The following is an 11,373-nucleotide window of genomic DNA, read 5'->3' on the forward strand; positions in this document are numbered from 1 at the left end:
ACGATTCGAATAATCCAATAAGTTAAGAAAATATCTCAACTCAACTCATGAACAATCCTATATACACTCATTTTGAATTAATTTTTATTTTATTTACGATCGGAAATATCAGTTTACACCATAAACTATGAACAAATAATTATATTAATTTATAGTCTAAACTTTTTGGTCGATATCAATTTAAACTCTAAACTAGTTTTTACAAATATATCAATTTAAACCTTCCACTTTCATAAGGTATTCAAATAAAACACAATAGATGGTTTAAATTGACATAAATTATAAAAACTTAGGGTTTAAATTGATATAATTATTAGTTTGAAATTTAAAATTGGATACATAAATTCATATAAAGTCTTACTCTTGAAAACACCAACAAATAAAAAAAAAAATAATAAGAGATTTAATTAAAAATGAAATGTATAGAGAGAGAGACCCTCACTTTTTTAATTTACACATTACATTAATAATTTCTTTTGTGTTTGTAAGAATGAAAGCAACATTAATTATTTTTCTAATACAAAAAGCAACATTAATCATTGTTGTTTGTTTGTTAAATTAATCTTTCTAAAACATATAATTTTAATACTACACTTTAATTAGCTAATTAATCTAAGTTTAGATATTTCCTAAGCTATTAATTCAACATAACTTCCAAAGATATATACTAAATCTCGAAGTTTTGTTTAATATATACAAATATTAGTACAATAATCGAATCCTTTTTAGAATGAAAGACCATATTACTTATCGTTGTACTAATCTCACTTCAACCTTTTATATATATACCATTAAATTTAATTTTTTTTAACATGTTTCTAAGTTATAATAATGAAAAGATAATACAGCTAATTAAATCTGTGATTTAATTAAAAAAAGTTTACAAATGTCAACAATTATTTGGGTGTAGAAGTATTTAATAATAATAAATGATGAATTTAATTTGAATAATTCAAAAATTAATTAGCTTAGTTTATTCATATATGGATTGGATAGAAACTCCTAATTTCAATAGTCAATACCCTCAACAAAGTCTCTCTCTAATTTTTCATCTTTTCTTGTTTTTCAATTTGGGGAAGGAGAAAGCCTTCATGGATAAGCAACTTCTTGAAGTTCATCCCCAGGAATTAAAGTTTATTCGTAAGTGATCTCTTTCCACACAAAACATTCATCAATACTTTTCTTCTTAAAGCAATATAACTCTGAATTTTTTTTTTTTTTTTGCTTTTTTCTTTCTTGTTTTCTATCTTCATATCTTGAGCAAAAGCGAAATGATGTTTCTTTTTATTGGATCTTTTGTTTATCTTTTTACTTCTCCATATATGAGAGTTAAGGTTCGAGTAGGTGTTATGTATGTATGATCGCGTGTCAAACTAGTTAAGATGATTGGATGAACCCTACCGATCTCATTGATCTTTTTAGTATTTTGTTAAAGAAAATAGTAGCTATGTCGATCGTTTTTCTTTATAAATGTTTGTAATTAGGTTTAGAGGATTACGTTGACTATGAAAATTTGAGATAACCTTTGAACTTTGTATGCCCCATGAGCTTATTGGTATATTTGACAATCTTCAAAAGTATGGGTTTTATATATTACAGTCTTCCCTTTTTTATTTATTATATTATATATAAATATATTAAGATACTGAATATGTTCGAAGTTAATTGGAAAGAGAGAAAAAAAACAAATGAGGAAGCATCCCAACTGGGGATGATCAGGAATGAAATGGAGAGTGAGGATTTAGGGGACAGGGAAGAAGTCATCTCTCTGACCCCATGCTCCATGCTGCCTCTCACGAACATCTTTAGCTTTCACCTAAACCACCCCCAAATGATCAATAACAGAATCAACATAAGCTAAAAGCCCACAACAGGCAACATATGACAGGATGCCTAGACGACACCCTCAGCAACACGAAAATACATACAGGAACAACAAAATTCCATATACGTACACTTTCGTTACTTTTGCTTTTGATTTCACTCCAAACGATCTCATATTATATATTAGTTGTCGTTTCTTATAAACTCATAATCATTCTCTATTTACTTAATTGAGGTGAAACTTTGATCGTATTCTTCCAACACTTTTAGTATACTTCTATGTACTTAATTTTATGTCACGGTATCATTTTGAACAAAGTTAATCGAGATAAAGGCCTCAGTTAGATCCGCGAAGGATTGCTCTGATGTTTAACTTCGTATTCTCGTATGATTCATCAAATACCTCTTATAGCATCTCAAATCTCTCTATATGCGGTGCCTTAAGTTGTAATGAAACATCTTAACATTGCCTCTATAAAGTATTCTAGTTACTACTATTGTCATCTTAGTGTCGAGATATTCTCATCCCTATCCAATAGCGTCTCAACGTTATCCATTCCAACATTTATGGTTAGTTATTTATCAGTCTTGAGATGCTGCAAATGCCATATAATACATGTTGTCTCTCTCATTCAATGGAGTGTCACACCAAGCTTAGGCACATTATGGTTTGTTGCTCATCATCCATATAGTTACGTTGTTGCATGTTAGACAAGAACTCGCCATGCCCGACTACTGTTATAACTTCTTTTTACCTAACTTTTTTAGTGTGTAGGTGTGAGAATTTGAACCACACATACCTCTTATGAATGCATAACGATATATCGATTGAGTTATTTATAGCTACTTTCCAACTCGAGAACAAATATCTAACGAAAAATATACATATATATCTCAACATTCATAGCAGTAAAATTTTAATATTTGCTTTGATTTTTCCTCCAGTTGAGGTACAGAAACAAAGCTCGTGCTCGATTCAACTAACAAATAATAAACTCCACTATGTTGCTTTTAAGGTATGACGTCGAACTTTCGTAAGTGTATCAATTTAACACTGGGCATTCATCTTTTTTTTCTTTTTACTTCTAATTAATTTTATCAATCAAAACCCTAAACCCATTCTGTAAGCAAATACTAAGGTTGCCCTATTGATATTTTTTCAAGAAATCAAATTAATTGACATGACTAATGATATATTATATCGTCATGATAAGAATAATATCAAATACATGAGTATCCTTTTCAGGTCAAAACCACAGATGCTCGGAAATATTGTGTACGACCAAATAAGGGTATCATCAACCCGTTATCAAATTGCAAAGTTACATGTATGAACTCTTTTCACATTACATTTTCTTTTAATGTATGGAAATTGTTACGAAAACGAAAAAACTACAAAATATAACAATTATAAGTTTTGACATGATCTTTAAATGAAATTAATTTATGTTAATGTGTATATAGTTACCATGCAAGCACAAAAAATGGCTCCACCTGATATGAAATGCAAAGACAAGTTCTTAATCCAAAGCACAATAGTTCCCATTGAGGCAAATCTTCATGAAGATATGACTTCCACTTATAACTTGGTAAATGGGCTTTGGCATTAACTTTGTTGTACTTCACAGTTTCTGTGATTTTGAATTATCTATAGCTCATCTACTGTTCTGTTTGAGCATACCCTAGGCTACTTAAAGAGAATAAAACTTAATTTCCTACAAATGTTTAGGGATGATGATAGTTTGAATATATTGTTATCAATTAGTGCTCAATTGTTTGAGAAACGTTCTCGTAACACTACAAGAAAAACTACCTACTATGACAGTTGTTCCATCCCAAATTGAAAGGAGGGAAAAAAATAACTGTCATTAAATGTCAAAGAGCGCGTTTTTGGAGGGAAAAGGCGGCGTTTTCGGATTTTCCAAATACATGACAGTTATTTACTGTCATAATATGTAAAGGTATTAAAAAAATTAATTAAATATTTTTTAATTTAAATTTATTAAAATAAAATTAATTTTAAAATAAAAAAAGGAAAGAAAAGGGACCAAAACCCTCATCTCCTCACGCAAAAATCCCTCCATCCCTTTCTTCTTCAAACGCAAAATTCCTCCCTTCCCGTCTCCTCCCTGAACGCCGCCGGCCGCTGCTGCTATCCTTAACTTCTTCGTCTTCCAACGTCACCGGCAGCTGCTACCGTTTCGATTTGAACGCCTCATCTCCTCTCCGTCAACGCTGCTGCTACCCTCTGTAAGTCTTAGTTCATCTCCCTTCTCTTGAATCCTCGAAGAATTTTTTTTTTTTTTTTGCTTTTTCTTTCATGGCTGCCGGGAATAGTTCATCTCCCTCAAAAGGTATGGGCTTACCGCACCATTTGACGTTGAAATGGGAATTGCACCAAGGTTGGACAGATTAATAACATATTGAAGAAAGAGTATGACGGTTTCAAGTAGACCAAGAAGTCGGAAAAAGTGAAAGACGTAAAGACTTGAATCAATTTTGGCAAAATAGTGAATGAAAACTTTAGAGAGTACTGGGTCTTGATAGTGATGAAGTCATTTCCGTTTTCTTTCTTAGTTGCAGATCAATGATGGTTCTTAACCAATTTGGGATGAATTAATACCAACAACTGATTAAACAACTAGTGAAGAACATGCCTCTTCAATCCAACTATTGGTTGGTGTTGTTTCTCATGATGGAATGTAAGGCTTTTTCTTTTCATTCTCTTCTTATTTCGTGTCTGCGTGTCTAAATTTTCATGATGAAATAAGACTTAATTCTTTGTTATTGCTAAATCAGGAGAGTTTATTTCACTACAAAGAATGGAACTCTGCTTGAACTATCTGAGCTTGAGCCTCCAAGGTAAAAAGTCAGGAGGATGAGTCGAAAAAACAAACACTTAGCTTTCAAAGATAATTTTCCCTTTCAACTAGCATTTGAGTGAAGAGAAATCTTATATTTTTTTAACTTTGCTACTGAAAATGAATAACAGATTGGTAGATCACGGCCAGCCCCGTGACGCCAATGTTGCAGCAGTAGCAGATGTTGCTTGTTTCAGAACAAAGATTGTGTATACAATAAGGTTCTTAATTTTTATGTCTATTTATGTGTGTTTCTTTAATTTTCATACCTCTAAATAAAAGCTTCATAATGAACACAAACCTCAACAACATTGTTCTATTTATTGGACAATAATCTATGTTAAACAAACCTCAACTAATGTAGAGCTTGAACTGATCTAAGAAAGGAAAGAAAAGAAGGGCTAATAGTTCATTTTCAAAATGCTATTTATCGAATTAGAAAGATAAACTTTGAGCTCTCACTGTGGCCTCATTCAATCATTTCTCTCCTTGTTCATTATTTAATGAACTTGTATTCTGAATGCTATTGTATTGTGTTGTGATAAGATTTTGGAGAGGAAGCATAATGATCTGTATTTACTTGAATTGATATGGAATACACGAGTTGTAAACTAGAAAGAGCTCAAAATTTTCCGTGAAGAGCTTGAAAAACAAATGTCAAGTAGCTATAATGTTATTTTGATGAAGCTTTGAATGCTCTATGACATATAGTAGATGAAGCTTTGAATGCTCTATGACATCATTATGTTACTAAGGAAGACAAGTCACTACAAGAAATTGGGTCTACTATGACAGTTCATTTATCCAAAAAACAGATTTTTTTTTTCTTTTTCTTGTTTATTTTCTACAATTTTGTATATAACTTTCTTTTTCTTTACTTATGCTTGGAAAATCTTTTTTGCTAAGCTAATTCTGACTCTCCAAATTCCAATTTAAGATATATAAAATAATTTTTTTTTCAGTTTTTAATTAGACTGTTAATAATGGTTCAACTATGCTTACATAGGGCATTAAAGAGCATTTTCAGTTGTATGCCTACATATGTTATTTTAAGTTTCATCAGTTGTATCTTTATTACTTCAAAATGGTCAATTGATCACTCTTTCATAAATTCAGTTCTTAAAGTGGCATCATTGATTTGTATCTTGTATAACTTTGTTTATTATTCATTTGATGGTAGATGATAGGAGGGATGATCCTTTGGGTCTCCTATCAAATTAATGGACCTACGAGAGGCTTGGTTTATGAAGTTACTGTTGATTATTCGTAACTATGTTTCCTACGCAATGGTTCGTCATGAAGTGCTAAGAATTCAAGAAAACAAAGTGGAGTCGTTGACTTGGGAGGATTGGGAAGTTTTTAAAGGATTACCAGGTATAAAGTTTTTGTTCAATAATTAAAACTTTTTTTCACAAATATCTATCAAAATTATAGAGCAACCTGCTTAATTAAGAAATAGGAAATGACTTTGTTGATGAGTATTACTGATATATTTCCTGTATATGAACCTTTGCTTGTGTGCTTTCTGAATAGTTGCAATCAAGTACAATTAAATTTGTTGTTATTGGCTTCTGTTGATGAAACAAGTAAGCAAAATAACTTATTGCCAAGCTTTAATTTCTAGAAAGGGAAGAATAACTCTCATAATAAATAGATGATTGTTTAGCCGGCAAAAGTATTTCAACTACGTACGCTCCAATTTTCCTTCTTCTTTCTTTCATCTCTCGCACTGTAAGCTTTCCTTCTTCCATTTCTTCTCTTCAAATTTTCTTTCAATCTTTGACACTGAACCACAGATTCCTCAGTTTTCTTCATTACCATGGATGCAGTGCTGTGGTCCGCAATCCTAAGGATCCGTGATCTCTCACATTTCCACTCTCTCTCCATTTCTTCTTGCTTTATTTGTGTAGATGCTGAACCTACGTACCAGTCCGTCAGAGCAACAACACACGAAACCGTGATTGATGTAATATCCTTTCCCTCTCTTTTCGCCTTTTTTTTTTTTAAATTCCTCAATGTTCCAGCGTTGTTTTTTTTTATGCTCCTGTGATTGTTATGAGTTTGATTTTCGTTTCTGTTGGAAGGATTTCGATATTCGATATGATTCTTAAATCTCTCTATCTCTGTGTTTGGTTGTTTCCTGATGCGTTACGTTGGGAATATAAGTTTTTCTGAGGATTTAGTCTTCGAATAACGGTTTTCTGCTTCATTATTCGGAGTTCAGGATGTTTGTGGTTACTGTATAGTGTATGTGCCTTTTTGTGTAAATGCATTATCGTTTTCGCGAGTAATCTCTTGTGCTGAAACTTCTGTATGCATTTGTTTTACTTTTTTCCTCGAGCGTTTCGCTCTTGCACATTTGTGAGATTTCGATTAGCTTTTCGATGTTTTTCTTTATATAGATATGTTGAAATTTCCATTTGAAACGAGTTTATGGTTTGAAGATGTTTGAGTTTTTGCCGATGAGCAGTGATATAAGAAGAAACATGCCAAGCGAGCTATGGTTTTCTTTGCTGTCTTTTTCAAGATTTAAATATGTTTTCTTTGAAGTTGGGTTATAAGCCCTCACTTGTACAAGTAAGCAAAATAACTTTCTTCATGGTTGAGCCATTTGGAAATTATCAAGATCAAAGCTTCTTGTTGGTGCTCATTTTCAAAATCATTTTTACGACCCTTTTTAAGTTATTTGTAGCAATTTGAGGTCTTTATTGTAGCTTCTTGGACTATTTTCCCATATTTCTGTTCTTTTCTTCTGCTTTGTTCCTTTGTTAGGTTCTGTTTTCATTGTTTCTTTTTTCTTCTTATCTCTTCCTTCTTCAGATAAAACATGAAAAGTTGATACAGTACGCACTTGCCTTTGTAGTTTTTGCTTGATAATTGAGAAACAACTTCAATTGCTGTAGAAGTTAGGTTATAAGATTCATTTCTCTTCTACTTTCATTGGCGAAGCCTTTTGTTTCTTTTTCTATCTTCTAGCTCTACACATACTTTAGTAGTCCAAGTAGTAATTTTTAATTTATGCTCCAGGTTGAACTCAACCAAGTGATGAGTATATTTATAATTTATTTTGTAGTTTCCAAGGTTGCGAGTCGTTTTTTTTAAGTAAGATTAATTGTTATGTAAGTGACGTCTGTGAGTTTGCCAATTTTATTTTGAATTCTTGAATTGTTTACTTATTTTTTAGGAGAATTCTTGAATTCTTGAATTGGTTTTCTAGTAGTTTCTCAGGATAGAAATGGTTTATTTGAGAATTCAAATCATACACTTTAGGTCGGGTATCGACTTTTCAAATAGATTTAGGTTCTTGGGAAATAACTAATGAAAGATTAACATGACTATAACAGCTTCTCTTTTGTAATAGGACTGAAAATTTGGTTTCGAGCTAGTTCTTCCTGCTCCACTGTTGCCAAATGTGAGGAATGTGAAGAGAATCAAGTGGTTCCAATGTCGCCACCACCTCCAGTTTCGAGCTAGTTCTTCCTGCTCTCCATTGTTTCTTCTTCTTTGAATGATTTTAACTAGATCTTAAGAAATCTGAGGTAATGAGTAAATGTTTTCGCATTAATTATTATATTTAACTTGTCTTTAAATCTTATGAATGATAGTATACCTTTCTATGTTAATTTGTTTATGGTGTATGGGGTTATAGAGATTATGATGATGAAGGAAAAATTTTCAAAATGGTTGCTTGTTGAAGATATGTCAAGCCATGGAAATAGTATTAACTTTTTAACTTTAAGATAGTCATAATTATTCTTGCAATAAGGAGTGGTATTAAATAAAATATGAGTTGCTAAGTTTCAACACCTATTATAGAAAAGAATAATTTATTGCCAAGCTTAGAAGTTACTATTGTTGAAGTGTGTAAGTGCTGTGTTGTTGAAATGAATGTGTATTGTGTTGCTGAAGTGAATGTGTTGTATTGTTGAATTAATTTTGTTTTATTTTATTTTCTTACTAGGTTTTGTCCGAATCTATTGGAGCAGCGAAACCATATTTGTGGCAATTCATTGATGTATAGGCATTTTTGTAGGTTTGGTAGGAAAATTTCCGGTTTAAATGTACTTATTTAAATAGCTAGCTTGTTCGTAACAAACCATATATGTACCAACACTTAAAAGCGATATTATAAAGTGTATGTTTCTTTATATCAAAGCGTCACTGTTTCTTTCCATACGTGATTGTATTGGTCTGTGTAATGGTAGGGTAACATGAAAAACAAGATTCAATAAAAAAATAGTGCAAGCAAAACAGTGACTAAAAACAAAATTAAGACATTTAAATGTAAAAAAAAAATTGTCATAAAAAAAGTTTTATTGACAATTAATTAATGTCATGGAAACTGAAATGATGACAGTTAATAAGTGTCATAAAAGATAAATAATGACATTTAATATCTGTCATACAATATTAACAATGATAGTTATTCGCTGTCATAAAATGTAAACAATGACAGTTATCTGATGTCATAAAATATAAACAATGATAGTTATTAACTGTCATCGAAAATAAATAATGACAGTTATAATCTGTCATAAGATATTGAATTCGTGACAGTTATTCTATGTCATGAAAAACCACATTTCGTGACAGTTTTGGGGAACTGTCATAAAATACTTTCTATGACTGCCGCATCAATGACTGCAAAAAACTGTCACGAAAGCTTTTAATGACAGCATTTAACTGTCATCGTAGGTCCTTTTTCTACTAGTGTAAATAGTTACCAAACATATTTTCATACTTCTAGTTTTTAGATAAAAAAAAGCAGTGAAAGCGGGAACGTTATCAAATGATCGAGGCTTTATTGGGATTGGTTAGATTTTCTTAAGGGGTTCATGATTTTATACCTATGATCAAAAATTAGATTATCAAACTAATTACATTCCTTAATAGGTAGTGCAAGTAATATTAATTAGTTGGAGCAGCTTTCACAATAACATTTTTCTTTCTTGTACTGTGTCTTCTTCAGTTTGAGAAAAATGGTAGCAAGAACAATATAGAAGAAAGGAAATTGAGTACAATCCTTGTTAAGGCATCAGCTGCTTCTTCAACTATTGAAGCATTGAGTGTTGGAGTTTCAAACCAAAGTAAAGATAAGCAAATAGAAGAGTTGAAGTTGAAGATCACTCAACTTGATCAAAAACTCCACGAGGTTTCGTCTTTCATACAACTTTATAGTATTTCTTATAGTTCATGCGATTTGATAAAATCTCACAAAATAGTTCATCATTGTGACTATAACGGAGCATTCGGGGCATTGAGTTAATCATTATTATAGTATATGAGTTAACGGGTTATAGGGTGTCCAGTGCAGAGACATACTTTTATTTAATAGCTAGTAAATTAAGTACTTTAACAAAGAATAAAGAGAGCGTGAGAGAAAAAACAGTAAATACTATATAGAAAAATTGAGTTTTGAAATATATTAAACTGAGTTGTGAGTTATTATCGATCAATAGTTGTATATACGTCATTGTTATAACCGGTGCTGCAAACGATCCCTAAATTATAATTATAAACTAAAAGGACTGCATTCTCATTATATAGATTAAGCCTTATTTGTTATCGTCTTAATTTTTCAAAGTACTTTCATCTCAGGCTGAAATTTCCATTTCAAAGCTAGAAGAGGAGAAAGCTAGAATTCAAAAGATGAAATCCCAACAAAAGAATTGCTTGGTTTCATGTTCAATTCTTTGAAAGAACCACATCTTAATGCAAGTTTATGATTATGAGGCTATTAGTCTATAGATGTCCAATTATATATATGTATACACACACACACAGTTTTAATTTAAGTTGTTGAAGATAAATCTCAAAGTTAGTACATAAGCTTCGTTGGTTGCTGTAAATGTCACGAACATTTTGAATGGTAAATAATATCCTTTGAAACTTCCTAGTCATTTGTTGTTAACTATACATGCTTACACTACAAGATATCGTAGATCTTTCAATGCCATTTTTAAACATCGGGAGACAAGGCATCGGAAGATAGGCTTGGTAATATTTAACATAGTTTGCAATGGGAATCAACTGTAACCCTTCTTAAAAAATATTTAATTATCGTATTTCCCTTACACTCAAATGAAAATACAACTCTCGTAGTACTCTCATACCATTCAAAGTGTTCTTCAATCTTTTCCATCTATTACCAAACTCATAATTAGATATCCATATTTATCTGCAACTTCCCTCTAAAGTTACAGATTCATAATTAGATTAAATAGTCATTTTCATATACATGATATCCATAACTAAAAAGGATTTGAAAACGTTTTTACAAAGTTCTAAAATTTTCCTAAAAAATGCTTTTTAAAGAGAGATTATGACTATGGTAAAGTTGTAAAAAAACTAAACTAAAGTCCCGTTTAGTAACTATTAGAATTTTTATTTATAAAAACAGTGTTTATTTTCTTAATTCTAGGAAAAAAACAAGTTTTCAAAACTATTGTTAAAATTTAGCTCTTTTCGATTTAAATGAAAGTAGTATTTGTAAGCCTAATTTTCAAAAACACGAGCCAAAATAAAATAATTATTGAAGAAGACTATAAAAATCGTGTCATGTATTCAATATATAGTAATAACTTGCAAAAGAATAGGAAATTTTTTGATAGGATTGGCCAGATCATGAAAAACTTAACTAAGACGTTTAAACAATTGACCAAATTGAAAGTCAACCCTACTAGAAAAA

The 11,373-nt window shown here is 31.1% G+C and overlaps 1 protein-coding gene and 1 long non-coding RNA gene across 3 annotated transcripts; both read left to right on the forward strand.

Moving 5' to 3' along the window:
• Window positions 1-1,028: 1,028 nt before the first annotated feature.
• Window positions 1,029-10,585, forward strand: LOC103492223 (vesicle-associated protein 1-3-like). The gene is made up of 6 exons (XM_008452510.3): window positions 1,029-1,140; window positions 2,770-2,840; window positions 3,071-3,152; window positions 3,289-3,413; window positions 9,655-9,837; window positions 10,284-10,585. The coding sequence occupies exons 1-6, from the start codon at window positions 1,092-1,094 to the stop codon at window positions 10,380-10,382; spliced, it is 609 nt and encodes a 202-aa protein (XP_008450732.2). The 5' UTR covers window positions 1,029-1,091; the 3' UTR covers window positions 10,383-10,585.
• On the forward strand, window positions 3,871-8,827 carry LOC103504286 (uncharacterized). 2 transcript variants are annotated; one of them, XR_007818934.1, is made up of 10 exons: window positions 3,871-4,074; window positions 4,227-4,304; window positions 4,402-4,526; window positions 4,624-4,686; window positions 4,817-4,906; window positions 5,866-6,059; window positions 6,482-6,651; window positions 7,156-7,804; window positions 8,047-8,224; window positions 8,647-8,827. It is a non-coding gene; the product is annotated as an uncharacterized LOC103504286 (long non-coding RNA). The 2 variants fall into 2 exon arrangements; XR_007818933.1 differs by lacking the exons at window positions 4,227-4,304; window positions 7,156-7,804.
• Window positions 10,586-11,373: the final 788 nt, after the last annotated feature.

This window comes from Cucumis melo, chromosome 2 (assembly GCF_025177605.1).
Source record: "Cucumis melo cultivar AY chromosome 2, USDA_Cmelo_AY_1.0, whole genome shotgun sequence".
NCBI classification, from domain to species: Eukaryota; Viridiplantae; Streptophyta; class Magnoliopsida; order Cucurbitales; family Cucurbitaceae; genus Cucumis; species Cucumis melo.

Excerpts from the sequence above, each read along its gene's own strand:
- LOC103492223 (XM_008452510.3), top strand. The coding sequence starts at position 1,092 with ATGGATAAGCAACTTCTTGAAGTTCATCCCCAGGAATTAAAGTTTATT. Across the intron at positions 3,153-3,288 it reads ATCAAATTGCAAAGTTACAT|TTACCATGCAAGCACAAAAA; the intron begins GTATGAACTCTT and ends ATGTGTATATAG. Across the intron at positions 9,838-10,283 it reads TTGATCAAAAACTCCACGAG|GCTGAAATTTCCATTTCAAA; the intron begins GTTTCGTCTTTC and ends CTTTCATCTCAG.